This window comes from Rhinatrema bivittatum, chromosome 7 (genome assembly GCF_901001135.1).
Source record: "Rhinatrema bivittatum chromosome 7, aRhiBiv1.1, whole genome shotgun sequence".
Taxonomy (NCBI): Eukaryota; Metazoa; Chordata; class Amphibia; order Gymnophiona; family Rhinatrematidae; genus Rhinatrema; species Rhinatrema bivittatum.
Genome location: NC_042621.1, coordinates 172677811 through 172702844, shown reverse-complemented (window position 1 = coordinate 172702844; position 25034 = coordinate 172677811). Strand labels below are relative to the sequence as shown.

The 25034-nt window shown below is 42.8% G+C and overlaps 1 protein-coding gene across 2 annotated transcripts in view; it reads right to left on the bottom strand.

Annotated features, from left to right (window-relative positions):
• KCNMA1 (potassium calcium-activated channel subfamily M alpha 1) overlaps positions 1 to 25034 on the bottom strand; it is a 1936781-nt gene that overhangs the window by 116868 nt on the left and 1794879 nt on the right. For both annotated transcript variants that reach the window (XM_029609517.1, XM_029609516.1), the window contains exon 23: positions 7697 to 7810. In XM_029609517.1, the coding sequence (XP_029465377.1) occupies positions 7697 to 7810 (114 nt within the window). The remainder of the gene's footprint in view (positions 1 to 7696; positions 7811 to 25034) is intronic.

Here is a 25034-nt window from a genome sequence, read left to right as displayed (position 1 = left end):
ACATGCGTTAAGGCATTTTCGCTTGCGAAAAATGCCTTAACGCATGCGAAAAGCATCATAATGCATGGTGTGATGCAAATTTTTAAAAGGGGAGGAGTTGAGGGCAGGCTTTGTGAAATCATATTGCACAGTTTTAATGCTGAAAATAGCTACACCTTTTTCATTGGGATTTGTTAGGAGGGCCCTGAGATATATATATATATGAGAGAGAGAGAGAGAGAGAGAGAGAGAGAGAGAGAGAGAGAGAGAGAGAGAGAGAGAGAGAGAGAGAGAGAGAGAGAGAGACCACCTCTAGGGATGACACCATAGTAAGCAACTATTTATGCTACTATAGGAGGCCCACCTAGTAACTCAAGGTGAGGTTTAAGAAGTTAGTGTAGGGGTTAGGGGACACTTTGGCATACAGAGTGAGATGTACAAACAGAACAGTACACTCTTGTGAAGATTTGACATCCTTTGGAGTGAGGAAACTCACACAAAGATGAGATTTGTACAATGTTGTCTCAACCTAGCTTGATGTTACCCAGGTAGAGAGTCTTCTAAAGATTTTAGTGGACTGATTCTGGACAGACAATTCCAACAACTTGCAAGTGCTGTAAGCCATAGAATTAAGAATATTGTTTATTGCAAAGGCAGGTAATAAAGGGAGGAAGAATTTTCCAGGGATTGCTCCTTAAGGAGATATGCAGTTACATTTACTGTAGAAGTAATCACAATTTTCTATTAAAATTGTAGAAGTAAACTTTAGTTTATAGACTTTATATTTTTCTTACAGGTGAAGATATATAGAGAATATCTACTGTGGTATCAAAAAGCATGTTTAACATTTGACCTGTTGGCAACAGTGGCCAAGCCAGGTCTTGATGGACCTTTGGTCTGACCCAGTATGGCAAATCTTATGTTTTTATGTGATATCACACCACTATGATGCTGGTATACAGAAACACAGGACTCATGGTTTATATGATATGACAAAAGATTGCAACAAGGAGAAAGCTATTGCTATAACTTTTGTAAAGAAGCCTAAACCATAGCATTTAGCTTTTCCCATATATTTACAAAATTGACAGAATACAGACAGAATATAGCTAATTTCAGTGTTAACTTTTCAGTGTTTTTTTTTTTTTTAGCAGAGGTGTTTATGATGCTAGAATATCACCATCATTTAAGCATTATTTTCTTTATGCTTGAGAAAGATCTGATGCTCTTTCTTTACTGTTTTTAATAACGCCACTTTAGTATTTTTAAAACTCTCTTTTCAGTGATGCTTTCTCTATAACTTCTAATTTTAGAGGGCAATTTTCAAAGAGATCTAGTCGTCAAGCTATGAAAAAAGCTGGTTAGATAACCATGGGTGGACATTAATCCTCATGAAGTGGCTAAATCCAGTTTCACTAGGAAGATCATTTTCAAAATCATGTTCACAAGAAAAACAGTGTTTTGCCCACAGAAAATGGCTTTTACAGCATTGGATGCCTCATATGCACATAAATTTACACGTGTATGTCTTGTCTGCGCATAAGCTCTCCTGGACAGGCATTTCCAGGGTCGGAGATTGGGAGAGTTTTGGACTGATGCATACATTTGGTAAATTTGTGTGGATATTTTAGCAGGTGTAATTCTATGTCAATAGATGGTATTTCCCTGGGTAAATGGCTTATGAAAAATGTTCTGCCACAGTTTTGCTGCCATTAGAATATATAAACAGACCATAAAAAATATGACCTGAGCTATACCTATGAGGAATAAAACTTGGATAAACTAAATTCAGAAAGGTTCATTTTCAGAAACCTGTCAATCAGGCAAGTCATTGCATAGCTGTAGCTGGATATTCACAGAAGGTATCTGGAGACATGTTCCATTGAATATCCATAAAAAGTTATCTAAATGAAGTTAACCAGATAACTTTAGGTCTGCTATGTGTGTGCACCAACGTATTCACACAAATTTAGAAAGAAAAGGCCTGATTTTCAAAAGCATGTACATGTGTAAAACTGGGTTTTACATATGTAAATGTACTTCACATGCATAAGTGGGCTTTTGAAAACTGCTACAATATAAGCCATTGAATTGTCCACAGGATTTACCAGCGTAAGTAAACAGCTTATGAAAATTGCTGTTATACTATGTTATATTTACACATGTAACTCCTTTGAAAATTCTCCTGTAAGTGATCAATATGGAGCTATCCAGCTATATATATATATATTAAACTGCCTTGGCCATGCCTCCACCCTGCCCCGTTTTGTTCAGATAATTTTATCCATATGTGGCAGACCCTCCCAGTCTGGCCACCAGATGTCACTGTCCCTGTATTATAACATTCTAATAAGAAGCCATCCATATCCCTCAGTTCCTCCCACGTGAAGGATCTGGATTGGATGCCTGAACATTATTTAGCCCAGCCATTTCAATACACTTGGGGATCAGTTTGAGGAAGCAGTAGAAGAGTAAGAATGAATACATTTTTACACTCTGATGAGGCCTCCCAGCTTCACCCACATGGGGTTTCTGTTAGAAGTGATACCTCATTCTGCATTCCCTGCCAGAGGGTCCTTCTCCTATTAAGTTGCAGAGAGAGATATTTTTAAGCCAGATACCCTTTAGGGACAAAAGGCTCTCTTTAGGGGACCAAAGACCTGTGAGCTTATTCTAAACCCTAGGTGGGCAAGTACCAATGATGGATCCTGCTGCAAGAGATAGTGAAAGCAGAAGACATATCCAGTTTAACCTTTAAAGAATTATTTGGATTTGAGAAGAGTGGGAGGATTTGGATGCCCCTTCCCCACAAGTATTGCAGTGCTGAGGTGTAGCCTGATCTCATAGGCTTTTCCCCAAGAAAAGTCCCCCAGAAACAGCTATGAAAAAAGGATGAAAGAATCACTAAGAAAGGAAGAACAAGAGCAGGGGACCCCAACCAGACCTCCATACACACAACATCGCCAAGAGACCAGGATGTGCTGGGTGTCGGAGGAGATGTCCAAAGGTAGGATTTTTGCAGTAATGTTGAGGATCCCTCCACTAGGATTCCCCACAGCCTCTGGGTATGCTACACGCATTAAAAATCACTATGAGGCTACCCAGATGCCTGGAAAAAGGACACCTACCTACTAGAACCACACATGTACCAACATTGAGAAGTAACTTCAGTGTTATGGGTGGATGGACTTATATGAATATTAATCAATAAACTTTTACTTAACACCCAGACCCGATCCTGTCTAGTTATTATATCCTCTCACCTCAAGGGAAGCATCAATACAGTATACACACACTGGGAAAATTTTAACATTGTCTGGGCCACAATCGAGAGCCTACTCCCATAAAAAGAATCCCCCTGGGGATTGAGAGTCAAGTGGGAGTTAGAATTGCTAGTCGGAGCAAGTCTTCTCTTTGGCACTGATATTACCTATCTTTCAGTCTATTTAAAATATCTAATGAATTGATACATATTTAACAAGTCATATAGATAAAAGTCAAATACATATATGTATGTCTGTAATATATATGTGTGTGTGTGTGTCTCTGTCTGTCTGTCTGTGTGTCTTAGGGTGCAATGAAAAGTTTAGGATTGTCTTCTGGGATCATTTTACCAGAAATCACATTACTTACAAGAGTTATAATACCATTCTATTTAGAGGATGTTGTATTAATGTCTACCAATTAGAACAATGTTGTGAAAACAAACAGTTATTGATGTAGAAACTAGAGGTATTACTCCTTCCTAGAACCTGGTATTAGTGAACAATATTTGAGAGAACTGATCCTGTTCTACTGCATTGTGACCTGTTCTCGCCATAAGATATATCTTATTATATCATTTGTTATTTTTAATAAAAAGGTTTTTTCTCCTCAAGCCGCTAGCTCTAAGCATTTATTCAGCCCCCAACATGTGTGTGTATGTGTGTGTGTGTTTATGAGTAAGTATTGATCTAATCACTCACATGTACACACACATACATTTTAAATCAGTGTACAAATAGAATGGAATCCATTTATTTTCTAGTTTCTACATAAATAGAACAAAACAAGTGCTCAAAGTTACTGAAATCTCCAGTTCTATCATTAATTGTTATACATTTTAGAAAAATCTGTACCTTTATATACTGTTTCTCATTAAAAAAAACAAACCTCCTTAATATACTGAAATAAAATAGAGTATACAGAATTGAAAAGTAGGTTCAAGTGAAAAGTTGTACTGTGGATGTGGCTTAAACTAAAAAGTGGTGCACTTTAATACCAAAAACAGAATAAAAAAGTATTTGAAATAAAAGTTTTAGGAAATAAATAAAAGTGAACTATGAATAAGCTACAAGGAAGTCAGAGCCACAGTAGTTGGATGATAATATCATGAATAAAATGTATAGCAAAACAATTATTTTTTCTTTAAAAGCAAAGTACTTATAAGTCCAAGTCTTTTTTTTCTTTGCTGTGTAGTGCATTTGGAAAAATGATCCTTGGTAAGATTAATATTGGTTGTTTTCATCATTTAACTGAGGCATGGTGCCATAGTACCTAGGGTTCTCTGGAGGGTCTCATAGTACCAGATATTGCATATGACTGACCCAAGCTGCCTACCTGTATGCAGGTCAGAATTTAGGTCATTGTAAACTGAATCAAACACTATATGCACATATTTTACTCTTATTTTTATCTTCCTGATGCAAGTTAAGTCTCCTATGATTTGCAAAGGTCCCTGGGTGAGATGGGACTTGAGAAAGTGAATTACACACCACTAGAACGGATAATCAAAAATAGTGCTGTAAAACTGCCCAAGAAATTCTTGTTTGTTGAGAAACAATAGCTCACAAACCCTGCTTTCTTTCTAGCTTCAGAACTTGTGCATCTAAGAGAAGGCCTGGCAGGAAGAAAAAAAATAAACATCTTAAAGAAAGGTATGATCCAGAGTTTGATTTTTGAAATGTGCAAGTCTTCTTTGACTTCCTGTGAAAGTGGTAAAGACATGTCAGTCATACTGAAAATAGATGGATAAAAGAAAAGAAAAGAATAAAAAGAAACAAGGGCTTAAGCTGAAAAGAAAATGAGTTGTGAAAAAGATGCTATGGAAACAGCCGCAAGGTCAGACCAAGTTTGATCAAAGGTTGACAGATGCTCTGTGAACAGAAAAATCATTAAGAAAGGCCAGAACAAGACAGTCAGTTTTCAACCAGAACCACAAATAAAATACATTCAAAGCAACGCCGTGAGGGGAGCCCCTCTGTTACAGCCAGACAAATAAAGAAGCTGATGGTGGTAGAAAGGAAAAGACATGGACATGAAGGAAAAAGGCACTTCTTACCCAGCTCAGTTATCATTGGAATGTGCGTTCCACTGTTTTTTTCCTGACTGAATGAAACCAAAGGCAGTAGTTTGCCAGGTTTAGCTAATAGGCGAAGTGTTAAGGGGGAAAGAGAGTACAAAGAAAGAAAACAGTGAGGGAGTAAAACAGGTAAGGCTCCAAAATATATAGGACAAAGAACCACGGATCAAGTGGTCAAGTATCCGCTGGAAAACTTTCAACAGCTGCTGCACTTCACACCACCACTAGACAATGCCACGGGACAACACAACACATAAATGCAAATACCAGCCACCTGACAACACCACCAGAAACCACATTGAGATCACCAGATTTACCCTTTCAAGATGTCATATTTAATATTTTGTGCACGTGTTGGTGGGAAACTCATAAGTACCCATTGATCAAGAAGTGGGAAGGAATAACAGCATATTCTCTTACAACAAAGGACAAAAATCTTTTTATAGACTCTGGTTCTTTATCCCGGCTAGTCAGATGTTAGTTAAGTAGAAATAATAGCATATCACATTCATTTATTAATATGTGGGAACCTTTCAGAGTATCCAAATTAATCTGTACAGTATTTACTATTTTTTTTGGGAGAACAGAAGAGTACTGATCATGGGGCGGATATTCAGCAAGCCACCGAGAGGTAACTGAACCAGCTATGATATAACTGGCTAGGCTTAAGTGTATTTTCTGCTACAACCTAGCTACCTAGGCTGTGACTGACAATTGGCTGAAATCTAGCTGGCTATAACATAGCCAGCTAGATTTAACCCCGCTACTGGCAGTGCACAGGGATAGCTGCATAACTTACAGTAGAAGGCTAAATCCCACCCTCAACCTTACTATACTTCAGAATACCCATATTTTGAGTAGCTAAGTACAGCCGCCTAGTGAAACTAGGCAGCTATATTTAGTCACTTGGTGTTTCCAGGTTTTCACCCCAACATAGCTAACCAGTTACCTCCATTTGAAATATGACCCATACAGAAGATACATACAATCTGATTGACAACCATGTTGCAAACTAATGCGTGGCCTGTTCTGGGCATGGGATCCTGTTTGGGTTCTGGCACTGAGTTTCTGAGACATTCTTTTTAAACATATATTTGGTGCTGTGCATCTTTGGCAATACCTGACCTTTTTGTTTGCCTGGTTTTCTGGGTTCCACCACTCTTCAAATAACTGCTTTGGTTGTTGCATCATTACACTGCAGACACATTAGAGGCAAATAGCCATGACAATTTTCAAAGCCCTTTGCGAATGCGAATTGGCAAGTCTGGAAATTGCCATTCCTTAATATGGCTAAAAGGAGGGATGTTTGTCCCACAATCCATGTACTTTTAGTTGCATTTAGGGAAGGCTTTCCCAGGGCCATGTTTTGGGCAGGATTGGAATATAACACATATGGATTGGATTTTCAACTGTAAGCGAGTTATTTTCCTTAGAAAAACCAACCGTCAAAATAAATAAATAAATAAATAAATAAAAAAGTGGCTGCAAAAGTCAGTGGGCACTTTATACTCGCAGCACATTTGAAAGGAAAAGTGCTCATATACTTTCCCTTTGAAATACTGGTGCAAAGTCCATAGAAAAAAGCACCCACAGTCTTCACAGAAAAACAGACTAGTTGAAAATAGCCCCCCATTATGTAAAAAAGAAAAAAACGGCAGCAGCAAATTGTAGCTATCGAAGCTACAAATATAAGAATGGATGCATCCATGTCAGAGGTAAATTCATTGCAGAATGTTGTGCTGTGTATATCAGGACAGACAAATCTGGTCCTTGGGGTTTGCATATGGGTCCAGTTCCCAAGAAAACTAAAATATGCAAATGAACCTGATTCCTGGACCAAAGTTTAGCAAATATATCTGAACAGGGCTATTTTCAAGGCAGATTGATCCAGCCCTAGTATCACCCCACCGCATGCAGGGACTTTTAGTTTTTTATTTTCCCATTCATTTCCCTTAAAAAAAAAAAAAATGCAAGACTACAAGGGCATTTTTTAAAATGGGATAAAACCAGGACTGGATCGGCCTGTGCTGGAAAAATGTGGCCAGCTGGCAAGTTTGCATCAGATACATATATATTGTGATTTTCCTGAAAACCAGACATCTGCAGTCGTCAAAGACCAGATTTGCATACTTCTGAAGTACACAAATTGAGTAATTGGAATCTTACTACAATATATACTTAAGTACTGAATAGTATATCTGCAATTTTATGTTATGTAATTACAGCTAAGTGTTAAACAAGGTATCTGCTGTGTAAATACAATGTTATTGAAGATAAGCCACAATCTGAAGTAACAATATCAGGCGACAATACACTGCTATAGACAGATCTTAACAGTTGCTACATGAATCAAATCTATACCCTAGAAGCTCTTACCTAGTTCGGTAATAATGGGGATGTTGGCCCCTGTTGTAATGGAGGGCTGGCGCACCAGACCGTGAACTGGACTGTTGTCAGGGGATGACCGGTCCATTCCTGGTGGTGTGAATCCTAAGAAGAGCAGAATGTAATCATTTTAGAAACATATGAAAGATGGACAAAACCACATACATAGAGAGGTGCTTTAGAAGTCAACAATGTGGACTAAAAAGTAACTATAGATTGTTTCTGGTTAACATGATAGATGTAAAAGGGGTAATTTTGAGTAGTTCATGCAGCTGCAATGTATGTGGATATCTTTATTGCAGATACTTTACAGCTAGTAGTTTCCCTTTGCAAATTAGCCAGTATAGAGTCTACATGCTAGAAAGTACTCGTATACTTTGCACCTGCTATTTGTGCAGGTGGTGGGATAAAACAGCACAAGCACATGCACTTTTCAAAATACCAAGTACATGTACTCTTGTTACTCTCTCGACCTAAGCATACCAATGGGAATGTTCCTTTTTAATGCAGCCAAAAATAGACACATAAACCTCCACACACATTATGTTAGCTCTGCTCTGAGGAGACCAATTCTCTGACAGGCCAATTTACCCAGGTAACTAGCTTTGAAAATTACTCTCATAAACTACATATATTTCCTGTGATACGTATTTGCTAAAGATTCTATAAAAATAATGTATCATTTTATTGAAGACATGATTGCAGGTGTTAGATCACAAGTGGTTCACTTTAAAGCAGAGCACATCTATGTAGATAAAATAAAGTTCAAGAAGAAAATCACACACACATACAGTCACTGATAAATTTGCACTTCCCGGCAGTAGGAGTTCTTCACAGGGGGCCTTCCCTGAGAACTTCCATTATGATACCTGTAAACTGAATGCAGACTTCTTCCCAAAAAGAACTGGAATTCCTGCTGAGACACTTCAGTAATTCCCAAGCTGATGCTTTCTTTAGGCAGCAGCTCTGTGGGACCTTCCTTTTGCAGGATGGTATTACCTCTGACTCTCCACAAAGATAAACCTCTTTCTTCAACATTCTGAAGAAATCTCTCTCAGACAGATGAGTAGCATAAGTTTAATACCCCTCATTTTCAAGATCTATTATTTGATTCTTTGGACAAATCAGGGGCATCGTTAGCACCAGGCACACAGGGCCTTTGCCCCGAGTCCAAACATCAGTGCCCCTGAGTCTCAGCTGTACTGCCTGCCAGAGCTAAGGATGCCTCTGTAAATTTGTTCACCCCTGCTGTGCCTATGAGCCAGCCCCTTTAACAGGGCGCAGGGTTATGACATTGCCAGGCCTGCAGGCCAGGCAGAAGCCTTTCCATTGTGGTGGGAGCCTCCCAAGGCTCCCTGCCACTTTTGCTGTCTGCCTGCTCCGGTCCCGAGCTGCAACAAGCAGCGCAGGAGCCCTTCTCCTTCAACGCTGGCCCTGCTTTCACTGTTGTGGCAGTCAGAAAGAACCCCAGCAGCACTGTCCATTCTGGCATCCCCCCTCCAGGCACCTGGAGGGACCACTGGAGGCAAAGGGAAGGCTCCCTGTGGTGCTGCTTCTGCTCCTCCTCTCTGCCGAGGCCTGGCCAGACAACCAAGGGGACATGGGTGCCTTTCTTAATCTTACTGTACCATCCAATCTACAGTAGTTTGGCCGAGCCTGTGTGGGAAAAAGAGGCTTCTGCAGTATCCACCGGGCCTGCATGGGGAAAGAAGAAGGCTGCATTTTGGGGGGGGGGGGCCCACATGTCCCAAGGAGGAGGCTGCTGTATTAGCAAGTGGTACGGCTGAAGAAAGAAGGCTGATGCTGCTCGCACCCTGCACATTCTGCAGAGAGAGAGAGTGAAGGCATGTGTGTATGTGTGTATGTGTGTATGTGTGGGAGAGAAAGAGATACAGTGTTTGTGTGAGAAATGGAAAGGATGTGTGTGTGTAAGTATATGTGAGAGACAGCATATGTGTGCGTTTGAAAGACAGAGCATATGTGTGTGAGAGACAGAGTATGTGTGTGTGTGTGTGTGTGTGTGTGTGTGTGTATGTATACATGCATTTGAGAGACAGATCATATGTGTGTGTGTGTTTGTATGCGTGTGAGAAACAGTATGGCAGGCGTAACTTCTTCGATAAAGGTTAGGAGGGGGATTTAGGTAGGGCTGGGGAGTTCCCTCCAAGGCCGCTCCGATTTCGGAGTGGCCTCGGAGGGAACGGAGGCAGGCTGCTCGGCATGGCGTGCGCAGATTGCATAATTGTGCACCCCCCCTGTGCACGCCGACCCTGGATTTTATAACATGTGCGCGGCAGCTCGTGCATGCTATAAAAACGGCGCAGATTTGTTTCCGCCGGGTTGTGCGAACAAATCTACGCCCGCGCACATGTTATAAAATCTGGCCCTATGTGTGTGAATATAAATGTGTGTATGTGACAAAGAACATGTGATAGCATGTGTGTGTGTTTATATATGATGGTATGTAAGTGTGTGAGAGAGAGACAAACAACTTGTGTGTATGTAAGTTGTGTGTGTAAGAGATAGAGAGTAGGGATGTGAATCGTTTTTTGACGATTTAAAATATCTTCCGATATATTTTAAATCGTCAAAAATCGTTAGAGCCGCGATACAATAACAATTCCCCCGATTTATCGTCAAAAAATCGTAAATCGGGGGAAGGGGGAGGTGAAGGGGGAGGGCGGGAAAACCGGCACACTAAAACAACCCTAAAACCCACCCCAACCCTTTAAAATAAATCCCCCACCCTCCCGAACCCCCCCAAAATGCCTTAAATTACCTGGGGTCCAGAGGAAGGGTCCCGGTGTGATCTTTTACTCTCGGACCTCCGGTGCTTGTAGAAATGGCGCCGGCGCTACCTTTGCCTTGTCATATGACAGGTCAAAGGTAGCGCCGGCGCCATTTTGTTTTTGTCCCCCGAGGTCAGGAGCGTAGGAGATCGCTCCCGGACCCCCGCTGGACCCCCAGGGACTTTTGGCCAGCTTGGGGGGGCCTCCTGACCCCCACAAGACTTGCCAAAAGTCCAGCGGGGGTCCGGGAACGACTTCCTGCATGCAAATCGTTTTTTCCGTATGGAAAAACGATTCACGGCAGGAGATCGCTCCCGGACCCCCGCTGGACCCCCAGGGCCTTTTGGCCAGCTTGGGGGGGGCTCCTGACCCCCACAAGACTTGCCAAACATCCAGCGGGGGTCCGGAATGACCTCCTGCAGTCGAATCATGTTGTCTACGGCCGGCGCCATTTTGCGCAAAATGGCGGCGCAAAATGGCGGCGCAAAATGGCGCCGGCCGTAGACAACATGATTCGACTGCAGGAGGTCGTTCCGGACCCCTGCTGGACTTTTGGCAAGTCTTGTGGGGGTCAGGAGGCCCCCGAAGCTGGCCAAAAGGCCCTGGGGGTCCAGCGGGGGTCCGGGAGCGATCTCCTGCCGCGAATCGTTTTTCCGTACGAAAAAACGATTTGCATGCAGGAAGTCGTTCCCGGACCCCCGCTGGACTTTTGGCAAGTCCAGCGGGTGTCAGGAGGCCCCCCCCAAGCTGGCCAAAAGTCCCTGGGGGTCCAGCGGGGGTCCGGGAGCGATCTCCTACGCTCCTGACCTCGGTGGACAAAAACAAAATGGCGCCGGCGCTACCTTTGACCTGTCATATGACAAGGCAAAGGTAGCGCCGGCGCCATTTCTACAAGCACCGGAGGTCCGAGAGTAAAAGATCACACCGGGACCCTTCCTCTGGACCCCAGGTAATTTAAGGCATTTTGGGGGGGTTCGGAAGGGTGGGGGATTTATTTTAAAGGGTCGGGGTGGGTTTTAGGGTTGTTTTAGTGTGCCGGTTTTCCTGCCCTCCCCCCCACTGGACCCCAGGTAATTTAAGGCATTTTGGGGGGGGTTCGGGAGGGTGGGGGATTTATTTTAAAGGGTCGGGGTGGGTTTTAGGGATGTTTTAGTGTGCTGGTTTTCGATTTACACGATTTTCACGATTTTCACAATATTTAAAAAACCCAAACGGCGACGATCCGATTCCCTCCCCCTCCCAGCCGAAATCGATCGTTAAGACGATCGATCACACGATTCACATCTCTAATAGAGAGCATGTGTGTGTGAGAAAGAATATGGATGTGGATGTGTGTAAGAGAGATGCTGCATGGGCCAAGGAAGAAGCTATTGTTGTCTCTATGTTCCAGAGAGAGAGAGACCATCTGAAGGAGCATGTGTTTGTATTTGAGAAAGAACATGTGTGTGTGTATACATGAGTATGAGAGACATGCTGTGCAGGCCCAAGCACAAGGCTGCTGTTGCCTGTATGTTCTAGGAAAAGAGAGAGCATGTGTGTGTGAGAAAGCATGAGAAGGGACATATATGTATGTGTGTGTGTGTATTTGAAAGAACATTTGGTAGAGAGGGTGCATGTGTGTGTGTGTGAGAGCATGTATGTGTTAGAAAGTGTGTGTATGTGAGAAACTGTGAGAGGAAAGTTTATGCGCATTCCCTCCTCTCCCCCCCCCCCCACCCCCAGCAAAAAAAAAAAAAAACAAGCTCAGGGTAACTGGAAATCAAAAGTTCACAGGTATGGAGAGAGGGAATTTTTTGTATCCTTATTTGTTTCCATTATTGGGTATTATTTATTGTGTCTCCTCTTTTCAAATATTTTATTGGTGTTTGTGAAATTTTTAAATAATTTTATATGAGTTTTTAATTATTGAATTTTTTCATCAGCTATTTAGAAATATGTTTTCTTTCTAGGATTATGGTTTTACTATTATGATGTTTTATATTTTTTTATTTTGTTTCATGTATTATGTGGAATGATGCTGTTTCTATTGTTTCATTGTTGTGATGCATACAAAGCATTAGGATTGTGGACCCTTGTGTTGGGGTGACGTCAGCGCAACCTACAGGGGAGATCCTGTAGGTCCTCACCCCAACTGGTGAGCAGACAGGTGCAGAGACTGAACTGGAGCTTTGCCTATACCAGCCCCTTTCTCCTCAGGTTGAGCTTTTGGATTCTGGGTGCTGGCAGCCTCTAGAACATAGGCAGAAGATTAGATCTGGGTTCAAGCTGGAGGCAGGCTGCAAGCATGAGTGATAAGAGTATAGGCTGAGGTCAATACCAGTATTCCGTCCGAGGGGTAGAATGTGGTAGGTTGAGTGAGGTGGAAGAGGCAGGCCAGGAAGGGGAGATGAGGCTTAGGCAAGGCTGGGAAACAAAGGCAGGTTGGGCAAGGCTGGAGAACAAAGGCAGGAATGCAGCAACTCACACTACCGGTGGTAGTCGACCTGTTGCTGAGGTGATGCTGTGCTGCATGGCTGGGGTTTAAATACCCAGCCGTGCTATGTCATTGGAGTGTGCCAGAGAGAGCTATTCCCACAGTGGAGCCTTCATAGGCTGACGCGCACTATGCATGCACACCTAGGGGGAAGGTCCCAATGGGTGATTGATGGCGGTGTCATGGCTACGTGGAAGCAGTGGTCTCGGCAGGGCTGGCAGTGCCAGGTGAGTGAGCTGGCTCGCAGAGGCAGCCAGTGAGCCAGCAAATGTAACAGTACTCCCCCTGAAGCCCCCTCTTCAGAGTCCGAGGCTTAGGTTTGGAGGGGAATTATCTGTGAAACTCTTTTATCAGAAGTGGTACTTTGAGGTTGGTGGCAGGCTCCAAGGAAGTCTCCTTTGGTTCAAAGTGCTGTCATGCAATGAGTTACTCTAGTTTGTTCCACCACCTACATGAATTTAAGATTTATTGTACCTCAAACTGTGTGTCTTCTTCAGAGGTTATATCCGTAGATGTGGGAGGTTTTCTGGAGTGCCAAGAAAGGATCAGCAGTTTCAGTAATGAGACATGGAATACATTCTCAATGTGAGGGAAGCTTCAGTGGGTACGTTACGGGCCCCACTTCCCATTGGACAGGGTAATGTTCAATTAGTTGAGGAGCCAGGTGAAATGGGAAAACCTAAAGGCATAAGTGCTGAGTGCTAGTCAAAATCAGGTGTCCGCATACTTCTTGGCCTGAGTAACTACTCGAACTTAATTGATTGTTATGAGTCTAAAGGTCTTGGAGTTCTTTGGACATGAGATGGTCTGTGAGGCAGTCCATGGTGAGAGGCAGAGGAAGCGGTACCCGTGGATATTTCCCATATATGATCTGAAATGGAGAGGAGCCGGTGACACTGCTCATGTGGTTGTTATGCAAAAATTCTGCCCAAGGTCGCAGGATGGCCCAGTCTTCTTGCCTTCTGTTAACATACACCCGGAGTATAGGTCTTGAGGACATTATTGATCATATTGATCTGCCTGTTGCCCTGAGTATGATAGGCTGTGGTGAAATCTATCAAAATGCCAAACTTCTGGCATAGGGCCTTCCAGAGGCAGGATGTAAATTGGACACCTCTATCAGACAGGATGTGGAATGGTAGGGCATGTAATTGGAAGACATGCTGGACAAAGAGAATGAGCCAGATCAGGAGCCATGGGTAGCCCAGTGAGGGGTACAAAATGATCCATTTTTGAGAATTTATTCACTATGATCCATATCACCATGGATCCATATGAGAAAGGGAGGACCACAGTGAAGTTTGGGATATGGATCCAGTGTTCCCTAGGGGTTGGCAATGGCTATAACAATCCCCATGATTGGGCATGAACAGCTTTGTTTTGTGTATTGGTAGGACAAGAATCCATGTATCCATGTAGTCCTTCACATCTTTCTTTACCTGAAGCCACCAATATTGGCATTAAAGGAGGTCAAGTGTTCGGGATATTCCAGAATGTCCTGCCTCATGAGAGTCATGTGCCTACTTCAACACTTTTTCCCGGAGTCTTACAGACAACCGTCTTCCCCAGGAAAAGAAGTGGCGGAAGCAAGGATGATCTTTGCAGGATCAATAATATGCTGGAGGGCCTCCATTACATCTGCAGTTAAGAAAAAATGGGATAGTGCATCTGCCTGTAGATGTTTTACAGTCAGTCGATAGTGAACTTTGAAATCAAATCAAGAAAAGAAAAGAGACCAGCAAGCTTGTCTGGGGTTGAGTTGCTGGACTTGCAGGAGGTAGTCTAAGTCTGTGTAGATGGTGATCTTATGTTGAGCCCACTCTAGGAGGTGCTGCCACTCTTCAAGAGCCAACTTGACTGCTAGGAGTTCTCTGTCCCTGGTTTTCCACTGGAGAGAATTTCCTGAGAAGAATAAATATGGAAGAAATGTCCCTTCTGCACTATGTTGACCGCCTACATGTGCACATACCATCTATTTTGCACACTACCTTCCATTCACAAGAATCATGCTCACTGCTGAAACAAATGAAATGAATGGAGCAAGAAATGTACATCGCTATTACATACTCAGATAAGTCTGAATAATTACCTCGGCAGTTATCACATGTTAAATACTGTTTATCATGAGATAATCAAACATCGCAGCAATATCACACAATATTTTGAGCTAAAAACCACTCCCTATTGAAATTAGCTGCTTTGCATGTAAAATATTTACTAATACAAGAAAAACAGCAAATGCATATGTAATCCTATGTGTGATGGGCATTATATTATATATACAAGAAGTCATGCTGAAAAAAAAAAACCTGGAAAGGAGATCGAGTATGTAACGGAAATCAGAATAGAAGGTGGACTCCAACTCCAGGAAGGCACAGGGGTTCTGGAGGGGGAAGAACTTTCCAGGCTTTGTCCTATCTAGAGGAAAAAAGAGCTTGGGTGTTGTAGGATAAGAGAGAGATCAGGAAGAGGAAGGAGTTCTACTAGAACTAGATGAAGAGAGAGAGGAGATGGAGGTGGAAGTGTTAAGCAGCCCTAAAGATGAGCTGTAGTCGATGGACTTGGGAGATGAGTAGTTGAGACCCTTTCCAGACGAGAGTGCATTCATGTAGACTGCAGGTCAGGAGCTTTAAGTGAATACTGATGTGGGGGTGGATGTGGTTGCAGCCATAGTGAAAGAGGAAGCACAAACCTCAGCTGCAGACTATAGTGCGAGATGGCAGTAGGGCCTGGTTCCCTAAGAACCAGGCCCATAGAGCTCAGCCAAGCTTAAGTGTACAGAAAACAACAGTGAGCAGCATACATAAGGATTAAGGCAAGAGTTGCTTTCTTATTGTATGAGTTTGAGACTGATGTGGTTTGATAAAGTAAAGCTATAGAGACTTTAAACTACTGGGATAACCTGGGACTATGAGTCCTTAAGCCCAGCTCACCAACTGGGGTGAGAGGTTTTGAACCCATAGCTTTGACACCCTGGAAGGAACAGGGTAAAGAAAAGCAATGAAAACAGAAGTATCTGGCCTGGGAAGCCTTCGAGGATGGAACTGGGGAAGCTACAAGGAGGAGTCGGGCAGCGGGATCTTGGAAAAACACTCTCCAGAGGCTTAACCAGTGGTTCAGTTTCCTAGGTAACCAGAGAATTCCAGCTAGATTGTGCCTGGGAGATTGACCGGTGGCATGAAACCATGACATATGCAAATAAAATAAACCAGCTGACCAAAGCTGCATTATTTCCAGAAAGATAGCTATAATGCAGGAGTTGTAGCTAACTTTTCACAGTACTCCCCCCAAAGAAATGGGGAGGGGGAAAAAGACCTGCAATGCGGCAAAGACCGTCTATCCACCATTTGATTACGCATAAGCTTATGCATATTTACAGCTAGAAAGTATAAGACAGGGGGGCAAATAAGGAGAAGGGAGCAACCCTGAAACCAGTGAGAGGCAACCCCTGATAGAAAAAGAACCAGAAGAGTGAAATGGGAGCCAAAGCAGACCAGCACCCCCTGCTATCGAAGAGGGAGAATAATAGGTGTGGCCAGGAGACCAGGGAGAGGAGATGGGAGAGAGGAGATGCCCTGCTCAGGTTCGGAGAGTGACATGGAGTCTGAGACTGTGATTGGTGAAAGCAAGCCCCAAATATACCAGCAAGTACAAGAGCCAGAAGCAAGTCTCCTTCCTGGACTGCCTGCCAGCTCTGCCAGTACCAAGCCCAGGAAGCAAGTCTCCTCCACTACCCACATTCTCTAGTCCTCCAGCCATCTGCTTCATTGGTGAACAGAGAGATATCACCTGAATTTGGGACTGGGTAAGTAAGTTAGCCATAAGTATTAATATATTAAGCAGGCTAAGGTTTATGGCATGTTTAAAACCACCCATGGTATAGAACTTTCTTAGGGTAAATTGGTGCTTAGTGGCCAGGATGTTAGAGACAGGAATTGTTATTTTCTAAATGCTAAATCCTGCTAAATCTGATAAATAAAATACTATTTCTGAGGAGAACACATTGTCTTTTTCCTGAGCTTAGGATCATGAAGTGAAATGGGAGGTGAACTGGAAGTGTCCTGTAGCAGACAGGTCCCTGCACACACTAACTTGCTTTCAGGAGACGAATTGCAGCTCCATAAATATCTATATATCTATATCGAACAGATAACTTGTGTACCATCTTCCTCTGGCCATCTCTTTGGGTGGGAAGCCAATAATGGCTGGATTAGCATTTCCCAAACCTGTCTTGGAGGCACACATAACCATTCAGATTTTCAAAATATCCATAATGAATATGCATAAGATAGATTTGCATACACTGAAGACCCAGGCAATCCTGAAAACCCCACTGAACAAGCGTGCCTCCAGCAGAGTGTTGAGAAATACTTGGCTGGGCACCAATAGGGAATGAAAATGAATGTGTACAATACGTGCAGTCATCTAAACTTAAGGCTGATATAACTTTTTTTAACTCGAATCTTGAGAGCTGTTATCTGTGATTTTACTTGTCTGTAGTTTTCTCCTGCTTTCTGTCACTAAAATCCTTTTGTGTCTATCCCATGCATGCTTTAATTCTGCCACTGTTTTGGCTCATATACCTTCTCCTGGAAGTCTGTCCTAGTTGTCTTCCTCCTTGTCAGTGAAAAAATATTTTCTCTTATTACTTTCAGCATCCCACTCTTCAGTTTCATATGATAAACCCCTGTCCTTCCACTTTTCATTCTATTGAAAATGCTTTCTTCTGGTACTTTATTAAATCCTGTTACATATTTCAATGTTTGTATCATATTTCCGCTTTCCTTTTCTTTTAGAGCATACATTTTAGCTCTCTCAGTCACTCTGGGTATGGCTTACACTGCAATCCATGCATTATTTTAGTGACTTTCCTTTGAACCTACTCTACCTTGTTAATGTACTTTTGTAGATATGGACTCCAGAACTGAACACAAGTTTCAGTGTGGGGTTTCACCAGAAACTTGTTTAGAGGTAATATTACTTCTCTTTCTAGATATCTTCTAAGCATCCAATGATATTAACTTTCCCAACTGCTTTGTTACACTGTCTGGCTACCTCAAATTCATAAATAATTATGTCACCCCAGGCCTCTTTCAGCATTGCTTCTCCAAAAGATTTGATTTGCGCATGTGAGGAACCTCATTTATATGCCAGGTTATGTTGGGAATGACCTCAGTTTCTCAGATTTACTGCTAATGCCCTTTTTAGTACTTGAATTGTGCCAAAGACAGCCTCTTTCTGGAGTTTTTAGAGTGTAAGTTTTCTAGACAACCTGTCAAGGTATGCTTCAAAGTTCTTCTTAATCAGGCCAGTGGCACCAAATAAAATTGGTACTATTTCCACATCTTTCTGCCATATTTTCTAGATCTCTGATTGCATCTCTTCATACTTAAGATCTTAACTTTCTCAATACAATCCACAGAATAGTCACTGGGTTCTGACACTTCTAACAGCAATGCTATTCTTGTGTTTTCTCCTTCACCATAACATCTAGTTTTCTAGAATTCATCTTCCTGGTAGCAGCGATAGGAATGTCCCAGGTGATCACAACGTTATTGTTCTCTTCTATTCTATTAGGGTTGCATTCCCAGGGGAAAATATTCAGCTGCTAAGTGGCTAGTTAAGTTAGCTGGATACCCACATCTGGCTAACTTAACCAGGATATTCAACAGTGCAGCCGCACTGCTGAATATACCTTGATAAGTTACAGTTAGCCAGATATGTGGTAACTGGTTAACTTAAGACCTGCCTTATGTATTCCACACATCTTTAAAAATGGCCCACGCCATCTTTAAAAATGGTGCGGGCCATCCAGTGCTCCTACCATGTGACAGGGGCCAGCCAATGGCATGGATACCCTGTCACATGGTAAGGGCAAAGGGCCATCGGCGCCATTTTGATTAGTGGCAGCTGACAGCACGGGAGCAGGAGATTGGTCCCAGGACCCCCACTGGACCACCAGGTTCCTGTAAAAGGTTTTTGGGGGGGAGTCGGGAGGATGGGGGAAGCTAAAGGATTAGTTTTAAAGGGTCGGGGTGGGTTTAGGGGTTATTTTTGTGTGCCGTTTTTCCCGCCCTCCCCCAAAACAATAAGAGAACCCCCACGAACAATATTGTGGGGCTTTCCTATCATTTTGGGGGATCCCCCGATTTCTGACGATTTTGAAAATATCGACGATATTTTCAATCGTCCGAAGCCCGATTCACATCCCTAGTAAAAACTCATAATAAAATGTTTTTAAATATATTCAAAGCAGGAAGCCTGCAAGGGAGTCGGTTGGACCGTTAGAAGATCAAGGGGTTAAAGGGGCACTTATACTTAGGGAAGATAAGGCCATCGTGCAAACACTAAATGGATTATTTACTGTGGCATTTACAAATGAAGATGCTGGGGAGATACCTGTTCCAGAGATAGTTTTCAAGGGTGATGATTCCGATAAACTGAACTGAATCACAGTGAATCTAGCAGATGTACTAGGCCAGATTTACAAACTGAAGAGTTGCAAATTGTACTGAGAGAACTTATAAATTAAATTTCAAATGTATTACTAGTAACTTGTAGCCTATCAGTAAAATCATCCCTTGTACCTGGATACTGGAAGGTAGCCAATATACCCTGATGTTTAAAAAGGGTTGCAGGGGTGATCCAGTAAACTATTGACCAGTGAGCCTAACTTCAGTACCGGAAAAAATCGTGGAATTATTCTAAAGAACTAAATCACACAACATATAATTGATATGGTTTAATGTGGCACAGCCATGAAAGGACATCGCCACCTACCCCATGACTTTTTACTTTTCCTAGAAGCCTCTCATGAGGAACTTTGTCAAACGCCTTCTGAAAATCCAAGTACACTACATCTACCAGTTCACCTTTAACCACATGTTTATTAACTCCTTCAAAAAAGTTAGGCAGATTTGTGAGGCAAGACTTGCCTTGGGTAAAGCCATGCTGACTTTGTTTCATTAAACCATGTCTTTCTATATGTTCTGTGATTTTGATGTTTAGAACACTTTCCACTATTTTTCCTGGCACTGAAGTCAGGCTAATCGGTCTGTAGTTTCCCGGATCGCCCCTGGTGCCCTTTTTAAATATTGGGATTACATTAGCTATCCTCCAGTCTTCAGGTACAATGGATGATTTTAACAATAGGTTACAAATTTTTACTAATAGGTCTGAAATTTCATTTTTTAATTCCTTCAGAACTCTGGGGTGTATACCATCCGGACCAGGTGATTTACTACTCTTCAGTTTGTCAATCAGGTCTACCACATCCTCTAGGTTCACTGTGACTTGGTTCAGTCCATATGAATCATTACCCATGAAAACCTTCTCCAATATGGTACCTCCCCAATAGGGATGTGAATCGTTTTAGGACGATTAAAATTATCGTCCGATAATTTTAATATCGTCTTAAACCGTTATGGAACACAATACAATAGAGATTCTAACGATTTATCGTTATAAATCGTTAGAATCGTGAGCCGGCACACTAAAACCCCCTAAAACCCACCCCCGACCCTTTAAATTAAATCCCCCACCCTCCCGAACCCCCCCCCAAATGACTTAAATAACCTGCGGGTCCAGCGGCGGTCCGGAACGGCAGCGGTCCGGAACGGGCTCCTGCTCCTGAATCTTGTTGTCTTCAGCCGGCGCCATTTTCCAAAATGGCGCCGAAAAATGGCGGCGGCCATAGACGAACACGATTGGACGGCAGGAGGTCCTTCCGGACCCCCGCTGGACTTTTGGCAAGTCTCGTGGGGGTCAGGAGGCCCCCCACAAGCTGGCCAAAAGTTCCTGGAGGTCCAGCGGGGGTCAGGGAGCGATTTCCCGCCGCGAATCGTTTTCGTACGGAAAATGGCGCCGGCAGGAGATCGACTGCAGGAGGTTGTTCAGCGAGGCGCCGGAACCCTCGCTGAACGACCTCCTGCAGTCGATCTCCTGCCGGCGCCATTTTCCGTACGAAAACGATTCGCGGCGGGAAATCGCTCCCTGACCCCCGCTGGACCTCCAGGAACTTTTGGCCAGCTTGTGGGGGGCCTCCTGACCCCCACGAGACTTGCCAAAAGTCCAGCGGGGGTCCGGAAGGACCTCCTGCCGTCCAATCGTGTTCGTCTATGGCCGCCGCCATTTTTCGGCGCCATTTTGGAAAATGGCGCCGGCTGAAGACAACAAGATTCAGGAGCAGGAGCCCGTTCCGGACCGCTGCCGTTCCGGACCGCTGCTGGATCCGCAGGTTATTTAAGTCATTTGGGGGGGGTTCGGGAGGGTGGGGGATTTAATTTAAAGGGTCGGGGGTGGGTTTTAGGGGGTTTTAATGTGCCGGTTTTGCGATTTTTAGATTTTTAGATTTTTCACGATTTTTCACGATTTTTCACGATATTTTACCCCCCCAAACGGCAACAATACGATTCCCTCCCCCTCCCAGCCGAAATCGATCGTTAAGACGATCGAGGACACGATTCACATCCCTACTCCCCAACATCCTCTTCAGTAAACACCAAAGCACAGAAATCATTTAATCTTTCCATGATGGCCTTATCTTCTCTAAGTGCCCCTTTAACCCCTTGATCATCTAATGGTTCAACTGATTTCCTCACAGGCTTTCTGCTTCGGATATATTTGAAAAAGTTTTTACTGTGAGTTTTTGCCTCTATGGCCAACTTCTTTTCAAATTCTCTCAGCCTATCTTATCAATGTCTTACATTTAACTTGCCAATGCTTATGCATTATTCTATTTTCTTCTGTTGGATCCTTCTTCCAATTTTTGAATGAAGATCTTTTGGCTAAAATAGCTTCTTTCACCTCCCCTTTTAACCATACCGGTAATTGCTTTACCTTCTTTCCACCTTTTTAAATGTGTGAATAGGTCTGGACTGTGCTTCTGGGATGTTATTTTTTAATAATGACCATGCCTCTTGCACACTTTTTACCTTTGTAGCTCTTCCTTTCAGTTTTTTTCTAACAATTTTTCTCATTTTCCCTTTTGAAAGTTTAGCATGAGAGCCATGGATTTACTTACTGTCCCCCTTCCAGTCATTAATTCAAATTTGATCATAGTATGATCACTATTGCCAAGCGGCCCCACCACCATTACCGCTCTCACCAAATCCTGTGCTCCACTGAGAATTAGATCTAAAATTGCTCCCTCTCTTGTCGGTTCCTGAACCAATTGCTCCCTAAAAATGTAATTTATTCCATCCAGGAACTTTATATCTCTAGCATGTACTGTTGATACATTTACCCATTTTCTGTGTTTAAGTGTACCAAGAAATAAACCAGACAATTGCACTGAAAGATGAGTGAATCCTGTAGTTTTATTTTGGAGCTGCATGAGTGCATAGAGGGTATAGGAGCTGGACTGAGAGTACCCCCAAATTTTATCCCTGTGAAAATCCTGCTCAGGTACAGAGACTCCAAAAATCACCACAGGTTGAAATCTCAGTGGGGGTTGATACCGGAGAGCAATTCCTATGGGAATAATGAGCTGCCACCAGAGCTGTAGCCAGGCAATTTGGCGCCTGTGGCCAAGTCAAAAACTGTGCCCTCACCCATTACACAACACATGACACCACAAGTTGGGAGACTCTGTTCAATGTTTGTACAGCAATGCCCATGGTCAGTGCAAGGGTATTAAGTGCCCTAGGAAAACTTTACAGCCTTGAACCCCCCCACCCCATCACACCCTTCACCCTTCTAACACACAACCAAAAATTATGCACTTTATGGTAATAGATTTTACATGAAAAAGAACATTCAAGGCACAGTCTTCCGAGGTAAAAATATCACTTACAATATGAATATTATATTTACAGGCACTGCTGAGATGCCAACCAGAACACCTTGCAAAAAAAGCAAGAGATACTTGGAACCTACATGGTATTAGGCCTACTGTAATGCATCTTCAGCATGGGCATGACCCTCAGAGAGCCACTCAAACAGCAACAACCGTACCTGTGAAAGTTAATACTATAGATATTACACCAGGCCTAAAATAGTAATAAACCCCCTACTAGGAAAACAGAACAATCTAAGCTGCTATAGATCCCTACATAGAAACTACACACTAACAGAATACCTCACTTCAGTCACACATGTAAAATACAGATAGACCCTCAAATACAGAATAAAGAGACCATACAGTGTAAATAGAAATGTACAGACAAAAACTGAACTAAAAACCACAACAAGCCAAATTCTGTATGCACTGCAACAATGTAAAAAACAGAAACATTACCATTCCTCATAAAACAAAATTAGCAAAACCATACCAATAAAAAGAATTAAAAACAGTTAATTAGTAGAATAACATTCAATAATTAAAAACTCATATAAAAATCTTCCAAACATCAATAAAATATTTCAAAACAGATACCATCAAAAAACACTGGACAATTAAAATATAAAAACTTTCCCAGTTATCTATACTTGGAACTTTTGATTTCCACATGCCCTGAAATTGTCATGGATTAGCAGTCAGAGTAACTGGGGTAGTTGTGCACACACATCTCACTCTCATGCACACACACATGCTTTCTCTCACTCCCCACATACATACACGCATGCTGTCTCTCACTCCCCACATACATACACGCATGCTGTCTCTCACTCTCCCATACAAATGCACACATGTTCTCTCTCACTTTCCTACACACAAGCACACATGCTGTCTCTCACTCTCCCACACACTTGCTTTCTCACTCTCCCACATACATGCTCTCACTTTCCCACACACAAGCACACACGCTCTCTCTCTCACTTTCCTACACACAAGCACACATGCTCTCTCACTTTCTCGCACACATGCTCTCTCTCTCACCCATATTCTCTCTCCATTCTCATTCTCCCACACACAAGCACACATGTTCTCTCTCACTCACTTCCCTTGACTTATCAGGCAGCAGGAGTCTCCTTCTTCAGCCCCCGTGGCCAAGTAAATGACTTCCGGCCATGGGGCACTGGACTACTTTCGGCAGGGTGCACTCCTCCTCTTCCGAAGCATCATGGCCCCACCAAAATCGATGGCGTTATAAGCACTGCCTTAGTAAGTAAAAAGCAGCATGGCCCTGCCAGAATCAGGAGCAATGCCAGAGGGGCCGCGCTGCTTTTTTACTTACTAAGGCCGTGCCAACCACGCTGTCGATTTTGACAGGGCCATGTTACTTTTTCTTCTGGTGAGGAGCCACCGGCCGCACAACTCTCCTTGATGCCTTTAGGTAGCGGCGCCTATGGCTTTGGCCATATTGGCCACGTTATGGCTCTGGCTGCCACCAGGGAAAAGAAAGAAATAAGGTCAGAAATGTTCTGAGTGGCATATTACAAGAACAGAGCTGTGGGTGCAAGATAACCTAAAGCAAGCAAGATGGTAGAGAGGGGACCAATGTAAACTACCCCTCCACACTTGGCCTGTCTCCATTTATTACCCAGTAGCAGATAAAACACACCATTAGGACTGGCCAACACACTAGGCCTGCCCCACTATACAATCACATGATCCCTACCTTGAGATAGGACACTAGAGGAGGTGGGGTGGGTGGTCATCTTTCTGGAGGTTGGGCCTGAGATACTAGCATGTCAGCTATGTTATAGCCCAATTACGTCTTTATTTATTTATTTTAAATTGTTTAGATATCATTTCTCCGGCTCTATAAAGGCCTGCCTAAATCAGTGTATAAAATAAAAACAAAATACAAAGATATAATTTAGCTGACACTTAGATGAATGTCCACATTTTTTAAATAAATTGAATGTTTGATTCTAACTATAGCATGTTTATAAATGAAACTGAAGTGGTGGAGTAGGCTAGTGATTAGAGCAGTGGGCTACAAATAAAGAAAGCCATGTTTCAAATCTCCTTGCACTCCTTATAACTTTAGGCAGGTTACTTCACCCTCCATTGTCTCAGCTACACATTTAGGAACTCATTCAATAAGCTGTAGTATTTTTCCCTGAGGGTAAAATACCACAAGGAAAAAATACAACAGTAGTTAATGCCCCCTTATAATACACAATGGCACTGTGGGGCCACCATCACTTAAAAGGGCTGATGGCCATAAGTAAGCTCCTC